The 24,198-nt window shown below is 39.4% G+C and overlaps 1 protein-coding gene across 1 annotated transcript in view; it reads left to right on the top strand.

Annotated features, from left to right (window-relative positions):
* Window positions 1–24,198, top strand: part of LOC121385079 (proteoglycan 4-like) — an 88,567-nt gene that overhangs the window by 17,062 nt on the left and 47,307 nt on the right. The window contains exons 3-5 of the mRNA XM_041515616.1: window positions 13,343–13,522; window positions 18,668–18,924; window positions 23,995–24,119. Of these exons, the coding sequence (XP_041371550.1) occupies window positions 13,343–13,522; window positions 18,668–18,924; window positions 23,995–24,119 (562 nt within the window). The remainder of the gene's footprint in view (window positions 1–13,342; window positions 13,523–18,667; window positions 18,925–23,994; window positions 24,120–24,198) is intronic.

Genomic DNA, 24,198 nt, shown 5'->3' on the forward strand with positions numbered 1-24,198 from the left:
TTTGACAACTCAATGGGTAGGTGTAAAGCCACTACACCATCTTTTCTCTCACTAACCACAAACAATTTACAACTAACTGACAGACAGCCCAGATAGCTCAAGTGTGTGCCCAGGACAGCGCGCTTGAATCTTAATTGGATATAAGCACGAAAATAAGCTGAAATGAAAATGTATAAATTAATTATATATTGTAACACGAAAAAAGAAGAATTTTGTTTAATGACACCAATGGAGCAGACTGTTTAATTAATCATTGGCTATTGAATGTCAAACATTCGGTAATTCTGACTCGTAGTCATCAGAGGAAACCCGCTACATTTTTCCATTAGAAGCAAGGGGTCTTTTATATGTACTTTCCCCACAGACAGGAAAGTACAAACCACGGCCTTTGATCAGTTGAGGTGCACTGGTTGGAACGAGAAAAACCCAGTCATTTGAATGGATCAACCGAGGTGATTCGATCCTGCGACGCAAGCACCTCAGGCAACCACTCAAATGACTGAGCTAAATCTCGCCCCTAGTATTACGTTTCTTGTTTTCATTTCAACTTATTTTCGTGCTTATAGCCAATTACGGTTCAAGCGCGCTGTCATGGGCACACTTCTCAGCTATCTGGGCTGTCTCTCCAGGACAGTGGGTTAGTTGTTAATTGTTAGTGATTAGTGTGAGAGAAGAGTGTGGAGTGGTTTTACACCTACCCATTGAGTCGTTAAAACTCGCTCTGGGTGGGAGCCGGCACCAGGTTGCGAACCCTGTACCTACCAGCCGTATGTCCGATGGTTTAACATTGACGCCACCGAGGCCGGTTCGTAATGCGAGTACCTTATATGTATTCATTGCCTGTCTTGTGGGGCGGGATGTATATCAGCCAGTGAAGCGCCCACATCAAGTGCTTGGGTCAGTGCATCGAATCCCCTCGGGGGACCCATTTTCTAAGTTTGTTTTTATCTGTCCCATTTAGCTCAGTCGGTTGAGTGCTCGCTTGAGGTGCTTGCGTCGCAGGATCGAACCACCTCGGTAGATCCATTCAGCTTATTGGTTTTTCTCGTTCCAACCAGTGCATCATAACTGGACAAAGGCCGTGGTATGTGCTTTCCTGTCTGTGGGAAAGTGCATATAAAAGATCCCTTGCTACATTAGAATAGAATGTAGCGGGTTTCCTCTAACGACCACGAGTCAGAATTACCAAATGTTTGACATCCAATAGCCGATGATTAAGAAATAAATGTGCTCCAGTGGTGTCGATAAAGAAAACAAACTTTTTTATCTGTACCAACTAATGACCCACAAGTTGTTTGTCGACTGAGTAGTCGCAGTCATCCCAAGGGCCAGACGTTTGTCCTGTCTGTGGCAAAGATTCCTGGCTGTTAATGGAAAATATAGCAGGTTTCCATAAACATACGGGCTTTCATTTTTATAGAGGGATAGACTGATTTTTGCCGAAAATACCCGAATCTGGATAACAACGTTTATTATATAACCATTACTACCAAATATATCGGGTTACAAACGAATCACTACACATTTATACATGGATTACAACTAATTTTGAGGGTAGAATGATATTTAAATAATTGGTAAAAAGGTTTGAGGTTATCACATTTTGCCCGTGTGCAGAGATACGGCTTTTAAAGTATTAATGGCAAGGTTGTCAGATATCCACAATTTTCACTATGCAAGAAAGACTATTCATCCGTTCAGTAAAATACTAGCATAATGATGTAAAACAAATGGAAATATCCTCCACCCTCGTATGCCTTGTCGTGTTAAGCAAAGGGTGAACAGAATTAGATTTTAGCACATGTACACGTACTGACACAGGCTACTGATATCAAATAGTACAAGGAATTTTATACAGGCAGACAAACATATATTTTATTAAAGTCTCATCTTATGTAAGGAAAAAATGCAATTTAAAATACAGTATAAAAGTACATGAGCCATTCCTTACAGGAACTATGAGAAAGTGTTAAACGAGACACCATATGCAATGGTATTCGATGCACCATCACCACCATAACCACCACTACTACCACCATCATCATTATCACCGTCATCGTCATCACAAACATCATCCTATTCATCACAGGGGATATAGGGGGCTATGCACCCTTTGAGCTCTAAGTTTGGTTTTGTTTCACAAGGAAAACGTTTGTTTTGTTTAATGACACTACTAGAGCACATTGATTAATTAAGCATCGGCTATTGGATGTCAAACATTCGGTAATCACCACCACCATCATCATTATCATCATCACCACCATCATCATCATCACCACCACCATCATCATCATCATCATCACCACCACCATATCATCACCAACATCATCATTATCATCATCATCATCATTACCATCATCATCACCACCATCATCATTATCATCATCATCATCATCAACAACATCATCATCATAATTACCATCAATACCATCATCATCATCACCACCATCAATATCATCATCATCATCATTACCATCATCATCACCACCTTCATCATCACCAACATCATTATCATCATCATCATCACCACCACCACCACCATCATCATCATCATCATCATCACCACCACCACCATCATCAATATCATCACTTAATCGTTAACGGACACAATTCCATCAAATCCACTTGCTCCAAGCGACCTTTATTTATTTATTTATTTATTTATAGTAAATTCCGAAACCGTAAAATTCTCTGAATGTTAAAATCTGGTTTTTGCAGAAACCCCGTGTCGTTGTTTAAATTCCACCCACTACAAACAATGTGTTTATTTCTCCAACGTCGATAAGGCAAATAGTTTGAGACAATGATGTCAAATAATTTAAATGACTTTTCCACACGAACACGAATCCTAATATTTAAAATATCGACTGAAGAAGTTCCTTCCGTAGGAAGTAATGACAAAAATACCGTGTTGCAATTTCTTATATTGTTTGCATGTTAAATTTTTAAATATTACAATCAATTAAAATATCAAAAAGTGCGTTTATGTTTTGTCACACAAAAGAAATAGCCAACTGGAATAAAAGGTTTTGTGTCTAACGCAATGGTTATGATTTTAAATACTCGAACAAACACAAAAAGGGGAAAAGTAGGCTCCCTCATCCCAAAATACATAAAAAGACCACCACGAGATCCCCCGGAAAGTTTTGTTTCCACCAAAAACACAAACCCACCCGTAACACCTAACCCCACCCCAAAAGGCCAATAAAACCTCAACAACAAAAAAACAAAAAAAAACAACAAAAAAAAAACAACTCACCAAAACCCCCACACAAAACAAATCAAACCCCCTTCCCCCCAAAAACAAACAAAACAAAACACTAGGGGACATAAGCTGTCAATCAAAACATGCATGTATGTATGTCATACCACTGTTTTCGATTTATAGAACACATGTTATGTTAAACAAAACTAACTCTTATTACTTAGAGATATCGTGGTGTTCGAGAAAGTGGACTTTGGGATAGAAAGCGTTTACTGTCTTAAAAGTTTGTTTTGTTTTATTTTCTTTAACGACGCCACTAGAGAACATTGAATTATTAATCATCGTCTATTGAATGTCAAACATTTGGTAATTTTGACATACAGTCTTAAAGAGGAAACCCGCTACATTTTTCCATTAGTAGCAAGGAATATTTTATATGCACCACGGCCTTTGATATACCGTTACTAGAAAGGCCATATAGTGATTGTGTGTCCTACAGACCTTCGGCTCTACTGGTCAGATGCACGGTTGGTCTGTGATCGATCCACGTCGGGGCTATTTCATGTTCCAGCCAGTGCTATTTCATTGGGCTATTTCATGTTCCAGCCAGTGCTATTTCAATGGGCTATTTCATGTTCCAGCCAGTGCTATTTCAATGGGCTATTTCATGTTCCAGCCAGTGCTATTTCATTGGGCTATTTCATGTTCCAGCCAGTGCTATTTCATTGGGCTATTTCATGTTCCAGCCAGTGCTATTTCAATGGGCTATTTCATGTTCCAGCCAGTGCTATTTCAATGGGCTATTTCATGTTCCAGCCAGTGCTATTTCATTGGGCTATTTCATGTTCCAGCCAGTGCTATTTCAATGGGCTATTTCATGTTCCAGCCAGTGCTATTTCAATGGGCTATTTCATGTTCCAGCCAGTGCACCACGACTGGTATATCAAAACAGTCACTTTCTATTAATGAAAAAATGTAGCAGGTTTCTTGTCTAAGACTATGTTTCAAAATTATCAAATGTTTGACATTCAATAGCCGATGATTAATAAATCAATGTGATCTAGTGAACAAAACAAGTTGCTTGTTGCTAGAAGGAAGGAAATGAATCGACGCACTCAACACATTTTATTTACTGTTATATGGCGTCGGACATATGGTTAAGGACCACACTGACATTGAGCGAGGAAACCCGCTGTTGCCACTTCATGGGTTACTCTTTACGATTAGCAGCCAGGGATCTTTTATATGCACCATCCCACTGGCTGGAACGGGAAATAGCTCAATGGGTCCACCGACGGGGCGCACTCCTAGACGGCTCGCGCATCAGGAGAGCGCTGTACCACTGAGCTACGCCCCGCCCCTTGTTGTTAGAAAGGCCGTATAGTTATAACACAGGTCGTTGGGTTTCCTACAGACGTTCGTGGCGTGATGTTACTCAGTAGTAAACCGTTCGCCTGAAGCTTGTTGGGTCGCTGGATTAAGCGCCATCTATTGACTAGGTTTTTTCCTCGTCTTCTTAACCAGTGTCCCTATATACCCCCCCCCCCCCTCTAGCCCTCTCCACCCCTTATCTCTCTGTCTCTGTGTCGGAGCGGGGTGTAGCCCAGTGATAAAACGGTCGCTTGAGGCGCGATCGATTTGAGATCGCTACCCGTCGGTGGGCCCATTGGGCTACTTCTCGTCCCAGCCAGTGCACCACGACTGGTATACCAAAGGCTGTAGTATGCGCTATCCTGTCTGTGGGATAGTGCATATAAAAGATCCCTTGCTACTAATGGAGAAAACAGCGGGTTTCATCTCTAAGACTATATGTCAAATTTAACAAACGATTGACATCCAATAGCCGACGATTAATAAATTAATGTGCTCTAGTGGTGTCGTTAAACAAAACAAACTTTAACTCGCTCTCTCTCACTAATCACTCTCTGTATCTCCATCGGTCTGTCTCTCTCTGTCTCTGCCTGTCTGTCTGTCTGTCTCTCTCTCTGTGTGTCTCTCCTCTCTCTCTCCCTCTCTCTCTCTCTCTCTCTCTCTCTCTCTCTCTCTCTCTCTGTTCCATTCTCTCTCTCCTCTTTCTCTCCCTCCCTCCATTTCTTTCTATCTCTCCCCTCTCGTTCAGTCTTCCTATCCTCCGCTCATTCTCTCTCTCTCTCTCTCTCTCTGTCTGTCTGTCTCTGTCTCTCTCTCCCTCCCCCTCTCTCTCTGTGTCTGTCTGTCCTGTCTGTCTGTCTCTCCCTCCCTCTCTCTCTCTCTCTCTCTCTCTCTCTCTCTCTCTCTCTCTCTCTCTCTCTCTCTCTCTCTCTCTCTCTCTCTCTCTCTCTCACCAAAGATCACATGTTTAAAATGACGAGCAGCTGTGGTGTTGTTAAACAGATATTCCTATCGTGTGTTGTTCCTAAGCCGATTCTCACAACCACATTGTTTTATAACACACAGCAGCCACGTAACGTAGCATTCTAAAGCTACGTAACCAATCATTGGTTGAAAACCCCAACGTCACCTGTATACCGGAAATGCAAATATTTGTTTTTAGTAAACTGATGAATCGGGCGGTATCACATGTACATGTAACAGATAGAAAAAACATAAAGAAAAACCATACAAGAAAAATAAAATAAATAAATCGGTTCTGAACAACCAGACAGTTTCCGCAATTGATTGTAAATTTACTCACCGACAAGTCGCTAATATCAGTTGGCTTGTTGCCAGATGGGATGTAGAATCAGCATCGAGCTTCCTTCTCACCACACACATACACACGCATTATTTCCCTTTCGTCTCGCCAATAATTTCCTTTTAATTTATGTTTTATTCCTTGCAATTAAAGCGTCATGGACACACACACATCTGCTTCTTTTCTTTTATCCCTTCTTTCTTTCTTTCTTTCTTTCTTTCTTTCTCTGTTTCGCAGGATCAAACCATCTCAGTGGATCCATTCAACTGAATAGGTTTTCTCTCGTTCCATCCGTTGTACATACTTTCCTGTCTGTGAGAAAATACATATAAAATAACCCTTATTACTAATGGAAAAATATAGCGGGTTTACTCTGATGACTATGTGTCAGAATTACCAAATGTTTGATATCCAATAGCCGAAGATTAAATCAATGATCTTTAGTGGTGTCGTTAACCAAAACAAACTTTAACTCTTTCTTTCTCTATTTCAATAATATTTAGTTCTGTTCATATTTAAATCGTATGAATATATTGTTGTCGTGATGTATATATGTAGATATGTCTCGTTTCAGCCAGTGCACCACGACTGGTATATCAAAGGCCGTGGTATGTGCTAGCCTGTCTGTGTGAAAGTGCATATAAAAGATCCCTTGCTATTAATGAACAAAATGTAGCAGGTTCCTATCTAAGACTATCATATATCAAATTACCAAATCTTTGACATCCAATAGCCTATGATTAATAAATCAATGTGCTTTAGTTGTGTCGTTAAACAAAACAAACTTGTTTTGTATATGTAAAACAGCCAACGTATGTAGGTAAAGCTGCATACGTTGTCTGTTCTAGCATGTCTTCATTCCTGCATTAAAAATTGGAATGAATCTTTATAAGTTGATAAAAATGTCTTAATGATATGTTTTCGTGTGAATTTTAGCTCTCTCCTTTTTTAAGATGCTGGGAAAAAGCAATATTGCATCATATTTGGAAATCTTTTTGCATTGAACTGCAAGGTCGCAAAGTTATCAGAGTTTAGTGATTCAGACGGCAAATTGAATATTGGAATTTTAACGTATTCCTTTTTATCATTCAACCTAGTGTGGGGGCTATTGTCGTTTTGAATATCTATGCATACATCGGGTACGGAAATCATTTAATACAATCAGCAATTTATGTTAAATGTATCTCTGGTGGGTAAATCAGTGCAAAATAATAATAATATTTTGTAACGCTTGGCGGTACTTAATTAATTTCCATGTGTATACTTGATTTGATTTAAATTATTTTTCCAGGTGTATACTTGTATAATATCACAAACAGTAAGAATAGAGCCTAAGAAACTTGATTTGATTTAAATTATTTTTCCAGGTGTATACTTGTATAATATCACAAACAGTAAGAATAGAGCCTAAGAAACTTGATTTGATTTAAATTATTTTTCCAGGTGTATACTTGTATAATATCACAAACAGTAAGAATAGAGTCTAAGAAACTTGATTTGATTTAAATTATTTTGCCTCACTTGTCCATTGGGGAGCGGGACGTAGCCCAGTGGTAAAGCGCTCGCTTGATGCGCGGTCGGTCTGGGATCGATCATCATCTGTGGGCCCATTGGGTTATTTCTTGTACCAGCCAGTGCACCACGACTGGTATAACTGAGGCCGTGGTATGTGCTATCCTGTCTGTGGGATGATGCACCTAAAAAACCCACTGGTACTAATGGAACACAGTAGCGGGTTTCCTCTAATAGCCGATGATTAATAAATCAATGTGCCCTAGTGGTGTCGTTAAACAAAACTTGTCCATTGCGCTCTGTCTTGTGCATGTTGATATTTGCCAGACAAGTACTGAGACAGTCTCTTGTTTTATATGCATTTTCAATATGGGCAGAACGGCGCATACCACGGCCAGCAAGGGATCTTTTATATGCACCATCCCACAGACAAGATAGCACATACCACGGCCTTTGATGTACCAGTCGTAGTGCACTGGCTGGAGCGAGAAATAGCGCAATGGGCCCACTGACGGGGATCGATCCTAAACCGACCGCGCATCAAGTGAGCGCTATACCACTGGGCTACTCCTCTCCCCTAGTTTTAATGAGTGCGTCCTAGACTGGATGTTGCGTCTGTAAAACGCATTCGTCCAGCCGCAATGAAATAATCGTATATGGTTTATATGCCCAGAACGCAAGCCACAGACGTAACAGACACAACAATCTGACCGCACGCACGCGCCGCATCCAATCTATACTCTTCAAACAAATTAGGGGAACTCTAATAAGAATTTACAATTGCCAAAATTGTAAGGTATATTAGCTGTGGGGAATGGTTATATGATAATAGTGAATTAATTGGGCAAACATTACAACTGGTAGTTCAGTATTACAGTAGGTTTTATGACCACCAAATATCTTAAAGGACGATTGGGGTCAGAAGTAAAATTTGAAAGTTGACTTTTTTTATCAGTAAATCGCAAATTCAAACAATAAAACTGACTAAACACAAAACAATAACAACTGTATGATCAACAGAATGAAAAAGACTGAGAGAAATAATGCTCCACAGTGATTAATCGACCTTCCTGGAAATTGTCAAAATCGAGAATGACACCCCACGCACGTGTACGGGGCAACTGCGTGATACACGTGCAAACTATGGAATGTGTTTCGGTGTGTTGATAAACAGACCTGAACGTTCTTTACTAGGATGTCTGTGGTCAAAACGTATGTTCGGTCTAATAGTTGATATTAACATTAATATTTCAGGTTCCCCTACTTTTGTTGAAGGGTATATATGAGTCGTTACATCCAGATTCCTTTAGAAGAGAGTTTATTGTTCCATTCAGTGCACCACAACTGGCCAAAGGTCGTGGTATATGCCTTTCTGTCTGTGGGAAATTGCATATAAAAGATATAAAAAATGTAGCGTTTCCTCTGATGACTACGAGTCAGAATCACCAAATGTTTGACATCCAATAACCGACGATTACTTAATCAATGAGCTCTAGTGGTGTCGTTAAACAAACAAACAAACTTTAAGACAGTTTCGGAAAGGTTTCATTTCATACACACTTACGTTACGTCGAGGTTCAACACACACCTCGGCTATCTGAGCTGTCTGGCCAAGTCAGTGGGTTAGTTGTTAGTGAGAGAGAAGTCGCTATAGTGGTCTTACACCTACCTATTGAGTCCTTAACATGCACGGTGGAAGAAAGCTGACATTGGGGGAGGTGTGTGTGTGTGTGGGGGGGGGGGGGGCGACTGAGATCAAGGAGGCAAAGCAAAGTTTCTAAGGGGTACGGGGGTATGCGCCTCAGTACAATTTAGAAAAGTAGGTGTCCTGGTATGCAATTTCCTGCATTCTACAAGTAAAATTCATTTCTGCCTTGAGATTTACAACCAATAATAGTTTTGATACCCTCTCCTACCCCATGTGCCTGCTTAAACACGCTCTGGGTGGGAGCCGGTAGCGGGAGGCGAACCCAGTTCCTATCAGTCTTCAGTTCGATGGTTTAATCACACTACACCACCGAATCCGGCAATGTATCCCTAGCTTGCTCAGTTTACTTTAGACTGTTTTATTTGTGTAGTCTTATTGATTAACCCTTTTGAACTCACAAACGCTTGTCCTGTCGACCCCGCCATGAGTGCCACCATTGACTCAGCGCTATTAATAGCTATTGTCAAATAGTGGGCTATCTTTGTTGTGACATAGCACGCGACATCAAGATCGGCGTTTTAAGACCAGCGAATCAAAAAGTCAAGAAATCGCGTTTTGAACTTAAAGTACTCAATATGCCAGATACAGCAGTATTAAATATCCATCTTAATACATTAATCTTGTTTGCTACCACGATTATTTGATGGATAAAATGGTCGACGGAAAAGGGAAGGAATATGTGTTTAACGACACCTCAGCAGATTTTAATCTACAACTATTCCTTAGCTGTCGGAAGCGGTGTGATAAAAGATTATTCATTGTTCCCCAACGTCCCAGTTAGGTCCAAAATACACCGAAGCTGGGTGTGGGCCTGGGTCTTGTTCTGGGTCTAGCGAGTGTGGCAAAGATTCCATGTCTGGTGTATTTTAACGTCTGAGTCTTTAACTGTTATGTGTATTCAGCTGCATTGATATCTTTGGATATATTTTGTTCTATAAACAGCAACACTAATTATGCAAATTCTACTTTAATTGATATATATATCTTTCCTGTTGTTTGTTTGTTCAGTTCTACGACTAATTCCTGATGTGATGCTTTAAGTGTTAAGTAACAACCTGACACATTCACTGCGATGGCGGGCGGCATGTAGCCCAGTGGTAAAGCGCCCGCTCGATGCGCGGTCGGTCTCGGATCGATCGCCGTCAGTGGGACCATTGGGCTATTTCTCGTTCCAGTCAGTGCACCACGACTGGTATATCAAAGGCTGTGGTATGTACTACCCTGTCTGTGGGATGGTACATATAAAATATTCCTTGCTGCTAATCGAAAAGAGTAATCGATGAAGTGGCGACAGCGGGTTTCATCTCTCAGTATCTGTGTGGTCCGTAACCATATGTCTGACGCCATATAACCGTAAATAAAATGTGTTGAGTGCGATGAAACAAAATGGCTGTGCCCGTTATGTGTAAAAGCCGTCACATGTTTACCGTTATATTAATGAAGCATACCAATATACTTGTTGATTTTAAACAATAATCTGCAGTAGATATTGCTGAATATGCATACCAGTCCAAAAGCCTTGCTTAAGGATTCCTTTAAGAAAAAATAAATAAAATGTGGCTGACACAGGCTACAGCTCCCAGTCTGGTAGTGTGAAAATACAGAACATGTTCTATATCGTGTGTTGCCAGATCTGTAATTCGCGCGAACACAGATGTTTTGTCAGATGTTTTGACACATTTGATATAGTGCGTCTCATTTTCGATTGGCATCATGCTCGCTGGACCGACCCAGATCCAGACCCGGTGTGTTTTGGGACTTAAAAGGCGAATTTAAGTTTGATTTGTTTAACGACACCACTAGACCACATTGATTTATTAACCATTAGCTATTGGATGTCAAACATTTGGTAATTTTGACATATAGTCGTAAGAGGAAACCCGCTACATTTTTCCATTAGTAGCAAGGTTTTTGTTTTATATACACCATACCAATCGTGGTGCACTGGCTGGAACGAGAAATAGCCCAAAAGGCCCAATGACGGGGATCGATCTCAAGACAAATTTATTACTTACCCTCAGGGTTCTATCATCTTCCAACGTCTGTATTTTGTATCCGTGTATTTATTATCGATCATGGTAAACGTCGACACTTGGTCTAAAGTGATAGAAATATCGCTGCCGCCACATGGCTACTCCTACTGACTATAAGCAAGACATATGACCGTACATATCAAGCCATTTCATATGCCAGACTTCCTCAATGCCACCATCCACTCACCCCACTCACACAAAATAATAAAATAATAATAATAAAAATCCCGATAAATCCCCAAAACCCCCCCCACCCCCCCAACCCCCCCCCCAAAAAAAAACCCCCAGCCCAACCCAACCCAACAAAACACAATGGAAACTGCTGCTTTAGTTTAGCTATTAGGGTGCCTTGAACCCGTTTTCACCTCCCTCCGCACCCTCCCTATGTATTCTAGTCTTGGTACGGCTGTGGTTTATAGTCAAGACTATTACAAATGTAACACGATATACATATAGTGTGGGTTCCCAATGTGGGTGGCTCCACCAATATGAAATCCTGTAAAGCGAGACAGCTTTATTAAAAACGTATCTATTCTATCTTGCATAATTCTTTTCTTGATTTTTGGCCTGTCAAGCTTGCATAGTTGCGGGGTTTCTTTGGGGTTTTTTTTGTTTGCGTTTTAATAAAACCCCAATTAATATATTTTTTATGGTTTTCATTTCGTATTGACTGACTAAAGCAATATTGGTATTATGTTTACCACATCTCCTTACACTGTTTCCATAGTTGAACTATAGCGGCCTCGGTGATGTCGTGGTTAAGCCATCGGACATACGGCTTGTAGGTATTGGGTTCGAAGCCCGGTACCGGCTCCCACACATAACGAGTTTTAACGACTCATCGGGCAGTGTAAGACCTCTACACTCTCTTTTCTCTCACTAACCACAAACCCACTGTGACAACGTGCTTGAAACTTAATTGGATATAAACACAAAAATAAGTTAAAATGAATGAAAGTTGAACTATAACGGGTTTTTTTATATTTTTATTTTTAAAAATCTTTCTGAAGACTTTATTTTGATGTTATTTTAACATATGCTATTGTATCATGCATGAATGTGACTCTTTTCACAGTTGCTTTTTAAGACCATATTATGTTAAAATTACCAAATGTTTGACATCCATTAGCCGGTGATTAATAAATCAATGTGCTCTAATGATGTCGTTAAACAAAACAAACAAACTTTTAGAACTGATACTTTTAGAATTGTTGTATTGATGTGTTATCGTTTGAATTTGCTGTACTCTCGATAAGCAATACGTGGGTATTTTATATAGGTTTTTTTATGTTATTGTTCTGGGTTTTTTTTTACTTATTTGTTGATTTGTGTGTGCGTTTTTTTTAATTCATCGTCTTTTTTGCTGGGTGTCGTTAAATATTCATTTTACTTCGATTTTACTTCGATTTCTAATTTATGTTATGTTGTATGGGTGATCCAGCCAATCCAATTTTCTTCTTCTCCTCCCTGCACAATTTCCTACACGTGTTCTTTTGCAATACATTAAATAGAGAATAATTAAAATGAGCGGCCGTTAGATACCGTTTATCTCACAACGAGTTGTTTTAAAACTACCGAGCGAAAGCGAGTTGGATACGGTTTTAAACGAGTTGTAAGATAAATGATATATAACGGACACAAATGTAGTATTCTATTTCTTACATATCTTCAGAAAACAATTTTAAAATAAATTTAAACGCCTTTTCCAACTAAAACCTTTGTACGGACCTAGTGCTTAAAGTTAACTTGAGCGTCACAGACAAGTCAACTTCAAACAACTTGTACGTCACAGACAAGTCAATTTCAAACAACTTGTACGTCACAGACAAGTCAATTTCAGGTTAACCTGTACGTCACATCTTGTGATCGATTTCTATTGTACTTTTCCATTGGGTGGTACGGCATTGGTGACCTGGTCATTACTTGGGTGTAGCCAGTCGTACGTCTGTAAAATGTTATCGCATGTATATGTGTTAACAAATATGTGTTGTCAAAAATAACGAATGATGTTCTCACCAACGGGCGTGTAAGACGATTTTATAATGAAATAACGACATATAAGTTAGGTCGCCGGAGTTTGTACTGCACAGCTATAATACGATTTGTGATATATCAACATATTCTTCCCGTCTTCTTTCCTTTCATTTTCGATTATACATTATAATGGTTTTGAAATTTTGTTCATATTTGTTTTACTTTATTTTTTTCAGATCCAGAATACAAAAGAGTATGTTATTACACGAACTGGTCTCAATACCGGAAGCAGCCCGCCAGATTCTTCCCGTTTAATATTGACCCTTTTCTGTGTACGCACCTCATCTTTGCGTTCGCTAAAGTGGATTACAATGGTCACCTGGCTCCGTATGAGTGGAACGACATACAGTATCCTCGTAAGTAATCGGAATTCAGTAAGGCAGCAATCTCGTGTCACCCTATTATAACTAGTGTTGGCAAGTGGTGGGAATTTAAAGGAGCAGACCCTAGTTTCAGGCAACACACGACCATTTGTTGTGCCATTACTTCCTGTGGTAGTTTAATATAGTCCGGTTTAGGAAACAGTTCATCATAAAAATACTACACAATTCTGATATGCCCTTTGAAATCTTTCTTTGATGATTACACGTAGGTTGACCTCTGTAGTATTTAAATAACCCATTGGTTTCAAATCACTTGCTATAATGTAGTACTGACTGATATAACACGGGGTGGTACTTTGACATGAGGGTGGCTGACTGACTGAAAACAATTGTGGTCGACCTATGTTGAAATTTTACATGGTACTTGTTAGCTGAGAGCACTCCCTAAAATTAGTAGTCACATGACCATCTCGATAAAGTTCAATTTTTCACAGAATATATTCTAAAATAGAAATTGTTTTGAACTGCATGGAGTAATTAATGGTGGTGTGACACCTTCAGTCCGTGACAATGGACAATACGTTTACGTTATTCGGTGATGTTTATATGAGAAAATACCGTCTAAAAATAACAGAGCTTGTCTCAATAATCATTACTTCTCAGACGAACGTGCGTTTTTAGAATTATGATAAATGCATTTTGGGGTATTGCAAAAAGCTGGATCACTGTAAATATTTTCATTTAAAATTATCAAAAACGACTTTAAATAGTAGAAAATACGTCGTGATGCTTAAAAACTAGGATATGTCACTTTAAGGACAGGGACATACATGTAACCCAGTGGTAAAGCGGTCGTTTAATGCGCAGTCGGTCTAGGATCAATCCCCGTCGGTGGGCCCATTGGACTATTTCTCCTTCCAACCAGTGTACATAGACAGCTACATCAAATGCCGTGGCATGTGCTATCCTGTCTGACTCTGTAGGATATTACATATAAAAGAGCCCTTCCTATCAATAGAAAAATCAAGCGGGTTTTCTCTCTAAGACCATATGTTCAAATTACCAAAATATGCAATCTGATTAAAATTAGCTCTACTGGGTCTACCAGTAGATCTAACAACATTGTGTGGACTCCCATGTCCAGGTGACATTTCATCTATAAATAACAATTTTAATATCGACCAAATAGACTTCGCCTTTCATAGCGTTATTCGGGAGCATACAAACTATAAAAATATCGGGCGAGACTATTTATACAATAGTCAAACTTGTTGGTCTATTTCAACATTGAAAAACACATGGGGGGGGGGGGGAGTGCAGTAATAAACTCTGGATTGTATACTAGTATAAACAGATTTTATGGCTATATCATCACGGTTTTTTTTCGTCTTGAAACGAATTTTATATAAAATTTTATATTGCAATTAGTTTCCGGCATACTTCGTATTTCACCCGAATCATTTCATATACTCTCGGCATAATCCCAAATGTTTTCAAATTCTTTTCAAATCACTGGCATGATTTTGCAAGTAAGGTTTTGATTGGTCGAATGAAAGGTCAACTGGACATGAGCTCCAACGGGCTGCTGTTAGATCCACATGTAATAGTGGAGCTAATTTTAATTAGATTGCAAAATGTGTGGCATCCAATAGCCGATGATTAATAAAAATCAATTTACTCTAGTAGTGTCGTTAAACAAAACAAACTTTATCACGAACCGGTTGTTATGATGGTAGTGCGGCCCTGAATAAATCATTTCATGATCAGACAAGATTTTCATGAATTCGTGATGGATAACAAAGATATTTTCGCAATTCGTTTTGACAATTCGAGAAAACATACAGACTAACACAGTACAGTACAGTAGTTGTTAGACACCATTTATTTGAGTTAACTGACTGGGCTAACTCGCGCTGCCCACAAGAAAACAAATACCAGCCACAATGTATTTTACATCTATTCCATCATTTAAACTAGAAGAGCAATGACGAATGATGAGCGTCTACACGACAATCAATGGTGAGATTACATCTTTAATAGTGGCGGGACGTAGTCCATTGGTAAATCGGTCGGTCTGGGATCGATCCCCGTCGGTGGGCCCATTGGGCTATTTCTCGTTCTAGCCAGTGCACCACGACTGGTATATCAAAGGCCGTAATATGTACTATCTTGTTTGTGGGATGGTGCATATAAACGATCCCACGCTATTAATGGAAAAAGGTAGCGGATTTCCTTTCCAAGACTATTTGTGAAAATTACCAAATGTTTGACATCCAATAGCCGATGATTAAAGAAATCTTTTATATCCACTTTCCTGGAAAGCACATACTACGTCCTTTGACCAGTTGTGGTGCAATGATTGGTAGGAGAAAAACCAGTTGAACGAATCCAAAGAGGTGGTTCGATCCTACGACGCTAGCACCTGAGGCGAGCGCTCAATCGACTGTGCTAAATCCCGCCCCTGAAACATTTAATGCGGATCCATTGCATTGCCGGTGTAATAGCCCAAAATATACCCCCGCCAAACTATACCCGGGGTATAAACTGAACTAGCCCAGAATATACCCCCGCCAAACTATACCCGGGGTATAAACTGAACTAGCCCAAACTATACCCCCGCCAAACTATACCCGGGGTATAAACTGAACTAGCCCAAACTATACCCCCGCCAAACTATACCCGGGGTATAAACTGAACTAGCCCAGAATATACCCCCGCCAAACTATACCCGGGGTATAAACTGAACTAGCCCAAACTATACCCCCGCCAAACTATACCCGGGGTATAAACTGAACTAGCCCAAAATATACCCCCTCCAAACTATACCCGGGGTATAAACTGAACTAGCCCAAAATATACCCCCGCCGAACTATACCCGGGGTATAAACTGAACTAGCCCAAAATATACCCCCGCCAAAATATACCCGGGGTATAAAGTGGACTAGCCCAAACTATACCCGGGGTATAAACTGGACTAGCCCAAACTATACCCCCGCCAAAATATACCCGGGGTATAAACTGAACTAGTCCAGAATATACCCCCGCCAAAATATACCCGGGGTATAAACTGAACTAGCCCAAACTATACCCCCGCCAAAATATACCCGGGGTATAAACTGAACTAGCCCAAACTATACCCCCGCCAAAATATACCCGGGGTATAAACTGAAGAATATACCCCCGCCAAACTATACCCGGGGTATAAACTGAACTAGCCCAGAATATACCCCCGCCAAAATATACCCGGGGTATAAACTGAACTAGCCCAGAATATACCCCCGCTATACTATACCCGGGGTATAAACTGAACTAGCCCAGAATATACCCCCGCCAAATTATACCCGGGGTATAAACTGAACTAGCCCAGAATATACCCCCGCCAAACTATACTCGGGGTATAAACTGAACTAGCCCAGAATATACCCCCGCCAAACTATACCCGGGGTATAAACTGAACTAGCCCAAAATATACCCCCGCCAAACTATACCCGGGATATAAACTGAACTAGCCCAGAATATACCCCCGCCAAACTATACCCGGGGTATAAACTGAACTAGCCCAAAATATACCCCCGCCAACCTATACCCGGGGTATAAACTGAACTAGCCCAGAATATACCCCCGCCAAACTATACCCGGGGTATAAAGTGGACTAGCCCAGAATATACCCCCGCCAACCTATACCCGGGGTATAAACTGAACTAGCCCAGAATATACCCCCGCCAAACTATACCCGGGATATAAACTGAACTAGCCCAGAATATACCCCCGCCAAACTATACCCGGGGTATAAAAGAGGCTAGCCCAGAATATACATCTCTTTTATGAGATCAATAGTTGCTTTTCTTTTAAAGCGTTTATTATTTATTTATTTATTTATTTACTTATTTACTTATTTATTTATTATGTATACAGGTTAATAATAAAAAACGAGGGTTATATTTATGTTTATGTTTAAGGTTAGGGGTATAAAACAGGCTAGCCCAGTTTAACCCCGCGTATAGTTTGGCGGGGGGTATATTTTAGGATGTTGCACCGGGATAAAGTTCTGTGGTGCAGCGTTGGCCTGTTTGATAACGGTGGGTACCCCTCTCTCTATCTCTCTCTCTCGTGCCTGTCGCAACCACATTCTATATTTGCCTGCCGTCTTATAGAAAAATGTCTCTCTTTCTGTCTCTGTGTCTCTGTCCGTGTTTCTGTTTCTGTCTGTCTCTGTCAGTCTGTGTCTCTGTGTGTCTGTCTGTCTGTCTGTCTGTCTGTCTGTCTCTCTCTCTCTCTCTCTCTCTCTCTCTCTCTCTCTCTCTCTCTCTCTCTCTCTCTCTCTCTCTCTCTCTCTCTCTCTCTCAAGTCGAAATAGCCATAAATATATTTGGTTTAAAATGTATAGAGCAGTCATTAAACAAACAGTTGGATCCCTTTCCTTTGTATCGCATGGGTACATTGCTTAATACATAAATAAAGTGATATATTTTTGTTTTCTCCTATCAAATATTTACAAACAATTCACTGGTTTAACCTAGGCTTCATTATCTTATTATCTTAATAAAAAATTAAGTAATCTATTTTCGTTTTCTCCTATCAGATTTCTACAAACAATTTACTGGTTTAACCAAGTGATTTCCTTTTTTCTTTCATTATATGATTATACTGCTTAATATGGGCCGGACGTAGTCCAGTGGTAAAGCGCTCGCTTGTTGCGCGGTCGGTTTAGGATCGATCCCTGTCAATGGGCCCATTGGGCTATTTCTCCAGTGCACCACGACTGGTATATCAAAGTATGTGGTATGTGCTATCCTGTCTGTGGGATGGGGAATATAAAAGACTCCTTGCTAGAAAAATGTAGTAGGTTTCCTCTCTAAGACTATGTCAGAATAACCAAATGTTTGCCATCCAGTAGCCGATGATTAATAAATCAATGTGCTCTAGTGGTGTCGTTAAACAAAACAAACTTAAAAACAAACTGTTTGTGATGACATCTGTTGGTCCACTGCATGTAGCCTGTCAGATTATCACCGGATTCGGTGGTGTCGTGATTAAGCCATCGGACATAAGGCTGGTAGGTACTGAGTTCACATCCCGGTACCGGCTCCCACCCAGAGCGAGTTTTAACAAACTTCAACTTTAACTTTACACTGCATAATAAAAAAACAACAACCTATTTTTGTTTTCTTCTATCAGATCTCTACAAACAGTTCACAGGTTTGAAGACCAAGAACCCACACTTGAAAACTCTGTTGGCGGTAGGCGGATGGACACACGGATCCCGACCCTTCACGGACATGGCGAAAACAAAAGTAGGACGTCAGTCATTTATAGACCACGCCATCCAGTATCTGCGTACGCACAACTTTGACGGTCTTGACCTTGACTGGGAATATCCAGCGAATCGTGGCAGTCCTAAAGAAGACAGAAAGAGATTTTCAGAACTTGTTATGGTAAGCAAGGAATGAAATAGAGAATAATACATGAGTGGCTGTTAGATACCATTTATCTTAAGTTGTTTTAAAATGTATCTAACGAGCAAAAGCGAGTTTGGTACGTTTTTAAACAACGAGTTGTGAGATAAATGGTATCTAACGGACACGAATGTATTATTCTATTTCTTATATATCCTCAAAAACCAGGTTTTAAGCAAATTTTTACATCTTTTTCGATTAAAAGTTATTTACAGCCCTTGCACTTATGCGTTACAGATAAATGATTGTCAGGTTGACTATACGTCACAGTGTAATCGATTTCGATCGTGCTCTTGTTTTCATTGGATGTATGGCATTGGTGGCCTGGGCCGACGCTTTATAAAACTTTTAGAGTCCAGACTCAATCTCTAATGACGTCACATGCATTCAATTAGTATGATGTTGTCATGACATTAGTGTTTCGGACTCTATTAGAGTCTCGAGTCTAGATTAATTTTTTTATAAGCACCAGGCCAGGACATCACCTAGGAGCAGCCAGGCTTAAAATGTTAATGTGTAAACAACTGTGTGTTATGAAACATAACGAATGATGTTCTCACCAACATGTGTGAACGAATGAATGCTTAACGACAAACACACCGGTTGTTAGGTGTCAAACAATGGTAACTGTATAAATGAATGCTTAACGACAAACACACCGGTTGTTAGGTGTCAAACAATGGTAACTGTACGAATGAATGCTTAACGACAAACACATCGGTTGTTAGGTGTCAAACAATGGTAACTGTACGAATGAATGCTTAACGACAAAGACACCGGTTGTTAGGTGTCAAACAATGGTAACTGTACGAATGAATGCTTAACGACAAACACACCGGTTGTTAGGTGTCAAACAATGGTAACTGTACGAATGAATGCTTAACGACAAACACACCGGTTGTTAGGTGTCAAACAATGGTAACTGTACGAATGAATCGATACCAATATCAGTATAAACAGTCAAATGTTAAACACAGGCTAAACAACTGTACAAAATTACAACGCAACCGTCGAGTTGGCCAACTTCGTCGTGACAGTTGACAGTCTGAGACTAGCATTACTCTTAAAATCAGCCTCGGTGACGTCGTGATTAAATCATCGGACAAAAGATTGGTAGGTACAAGGATCGCAGCCCGGTACCGGCTCCCACCCAGAGCGAGTGTTAACGACTCAGTGGGTAGGTGTAACGCCATTACACCCTCTTGTTTTCTCCTAACCATTAACACCTAACCCACTCTCCTGGACAGACATCCCAGATAGCTGTGGTGTGTGCCCAAGACAGCGTGCATGAACCTTAATTGGAAGCATGGAAGCACGGAAATAAAGTGAAATTGAATATTTAAAAAAAAATGAAATCCGGTATCGTGGAGAGATGTAAAAACAGGTTCAGTAATTATGCTATGCAGTCACATTATTGAATTTAGCTATGCATTCAAAGGAAGCTACCTCACAACTGGTATGTCAAAGGTCCTGGTATTTACCATCCTGTCTGTGGGATGGTGCATATAAAATATCCCTTGGTGTTAATTGAGAAATATTACTGCAGGTTATCTCTCTAAAACTATGCGTCACAATTACTAATTATTAGCCATATGGTTAAGGGGAAATGATACTATTCTGTACAGTTTCACATATTATAGATATATCTTTATATTACTGGAATGTCCAAAAACAATCATAGGTCACCGAACAAAATTTTGATCCACGGACCATAAAGTGAATAGGTATATGAATCACTATGACGTTTCCTTTTTTCCGTGTGTAGTCTAATCAAGCATGATTTATATTCATTAACCATATTTAATTTAAAACTTTTATTGGTAGTGCAACAAAGAGAACAGTAGTTGTGTTGTTTAAAATAACATCCAGCAGACACACAAGTACATATCTTCACTACTAACACGGAGTTTTAAATACATTAGAACTAAAGGAAAAAGTGACTTTTTAAAACATTTACTGACTATTTACTTTACAATTGTATACAGAATCTAAACATCATTACACATTTTTCATTTGTGCACATATAGTAATGCTGGATGAGTAAACCAATACAAGATAATAAAAACTGTTTCACAGTCAGAGCTTGAAGTACCCCATATATAGATACAAATTCATAAACAAAATTCCACCATAAATCGTTTGAGCACTTTTGTTTTGAGTGATCAACTATGTTCTTAAAAACACAAACAGTACAAATAACATTATTTTCCATTAAAAATTCCTTTGTGGATTTGGGTGAGACATATCTGTATCTACTGAAACAGATGTCATAAAATGACCTGCCTGTCAAACGTGACGAACTAGTCAAACAAATTACATTAAGACGTGTGATATTTTATTGAATAAGAAAACAAAATGACAGTCATGTGATTGCCGTCCATTTTAGGACTAACATGGAAATACATCACAATTGTTTGTAATTTTTAAAATTTAATTTCACAGAACATCATCTGTTTTTGCCCAAACTGTTTTCCTTTTTTCCCTACGTTGACACTCACAAAAAATGATATAAGAGAAAGAAAGAAATGTTTTATTTAACGACGCACTCAACACATTTTTTTTTATTTACGGTTATATGGCGTCAGACATATGGTTAAGGACCACACAGATTTTGAGAGGAAACCCGCTGTCGCCACTACATGGGCTACTCTTCCGATTTGCAGCAAGGGATCTTTTATTTGCGCTTCCCACAGGCAGGACAGCACAAAACATGGCCTTTGTTGAACCAGTTATGGATCACTGGTCGGTGCAAGTGGTTTACACCTACCCATTGAGCCTTGCGGAGCACTCACTCAGGGTTTGGAGTCGGTATCTGGATTAAAAATCCCATGCCTCGACTGGGATCCGAACCCAGTACCTACCAGCCTGTAGACCGATGGCCTACCACGACGCCACCGAGGCCGGTATATATGAGAAAACATATTTTGAAAACTAAAAGCAGACTATGGCTATTAGCCTATATAGACGGACGGTATTTTGTTACGTCATTGTTTCGGCGCTAAACCGTCACGCCACGCTGTCAACGACTATATTAAACAATGGAGCCACCGAGTTCTATCTAAAGTTAAAAAAGTTAAAGTTTATTTTCTTTAACGACACCGCTAGAGCACATTGATTTATTAATCATCGGGTATTGGATGTCAAACATTTGGTAATTTTAGAGAGAAAACCCGCTACATTGTTCCATTAGTAGCAAAAGATAGTTTATATGCACCATCCAACAGACAGGATAGCACATACCACGGTTTTCAGTATACCAGCCGTAGTGCACTGGCTGGAACGAGAAGTAGCCCATTGGGCCCACCGATTGGTATCGATCCCAAACTGACCGCGTGTTAGGCGACTATTTTGCCACTGGGTTATGTGCCGTCCCACTCTAGTAGTTTTTAGTGGCAGTCTTCAAGCAGGCAGGTCAGCCCCTCTTGAACCATGTGCTGGAAATGGAAACTGAATATATAACAGGTTACGTTTAGCACTCACATACATTAAGAGACTTGAATTGCAAACTGAATATGTAACATGTTACATTTAGCATTCACATACATTAACAGAATGGAGTTACACATTGAATATGTTACATTTAGCATTAATATACTTTAACATACTTGAATTGCAAACTGAGTATGTAACAGGCTACGTTTAGTATCCATATACTTTAACAGCCGGTAAACATTCACAATACTATATTTATAGGATATTAAACGAGCTTCCATTTTGTATCATGTGTATGTCCCCAGTGAAATAATTTTCAATTGTTACGAGATTTGGCGAGTGGCAATGCAAATTATTTCACAAGGGACATAAACATGATACGAAATGGTAGCGAGTTTAATATTCTTTTTATGACCCTTAATCATTCTTAATTTATATCACTCAACTCGCTTGGTTGACGTTATTGTAACGTTGGGACGTATCACTTTGATATATACCAATATATATTTTGGTCAGTTATGTAATATTATGTTTTTTTACCCATATGTTTAAAACTATTTTGGTACATATCAAAGTGATACGCTCCACTTGGCGTTACGCAAAGTGGGACGTAAGACTTCGATGTAATCGATTGGCGCAATACAACTTTACAGGAACGTCAACCAGTTGAGTGATATAAATTAAAATCGATTGTGCGTAATAAATAGGATATTAAACTCGCTACCATTTCGTATCATGTTTATGTATCTCGTGAAATAAACATGATACGAAATGGAAGGTCGATTAATATGCTATAAATATTGTCCATGCATTAATGCAGTATTACACATGTATACAATATTCACACGATCATAATTCATCATGCACTCTGTGTAAGATTCTATTACTCGTACTTTGATTTTGATTAATTTTTGTTTTGGTTTATTGAATGTTTTGACTGAATGATTGAATAAATAATTTGTTGGTTGTTGGGTTTATTCATTATTGTTTGTTATGATGATGATGATCACCACCACCATCACCATCACCATCAGTCATATTTTTAAATTCTTCATCAAATATTTAGAGTGAAACCTCTCTAAACTGGACACCCAAAGGACCATGCAAAAAAATCCGGTTTTAAGAGGTGACGGGTTTAGAGAGGCTATATGGTCTATACTGATATCTATATTCAAATTCAAATTCGAAATATTTTATTTGTTCTACGTTTGACCACCCCGTAACAATGAGTGGCGCGTTACATGTATATAACATAAAATAAAACACACTGGGGCCCATTTCGCTAAACATCGTAAGTTTACGTCTGCTACTAGCAGTTATACCGGTCGTGCGTTTACACGTGTTTGACATCAGTTTCACGCAAAACATTACACCATTACGGAAGCTGGAGTATTTTCAAGACAATTTTTTTTTTTAAATATGTCTTCTTGTAACTATATGTGTTGAACTATGATAGTAATAAGAGTTGTGATTTAGTCGTAGATTTACGTTTACGTGCAAAACTAGTATTACGATGTTTTGTGAAATTGGGCCCTGATCTTTATAAAGGGACTGTGTGAAATGTGTTGAGGGGTTTTCACTGTATATGATGCCTGATTTTCGTCTCTCTTCCTTCAGGAACTCAAGGCCGCGTTCATTGACGAAGCGTCCAGGACGGGTAAAGAGCGCCTTCTGTTAGCTGCGGCAGTTGCTGCTGGGGTCAAAATCGCTGAGTCAGCATACGAAGTGACGATTATAAACAAGTAAGTAATGCATTAACCTTTATTTTTTCATTTCAGCTTATATTATATATATATATATATATTTATTTATTTATATCCA

The sequence above is a fragment of the Gigantopelta aegis genome, chromosome 11 (assembly GCF_016097555.1).
Source record: "Gigantopelta aegis isolate Gae_Host chromosome 11, Gae_host_genome, whole genome shotgun sequence".
In the NCBI taxonomy this organism is placed as follows: Eukaryota; Metazoa; Mollusca; class Gastropoda; order Neomphalida; family Peltospiridae; genus Gigantopelta; species Gigantopelta aegis.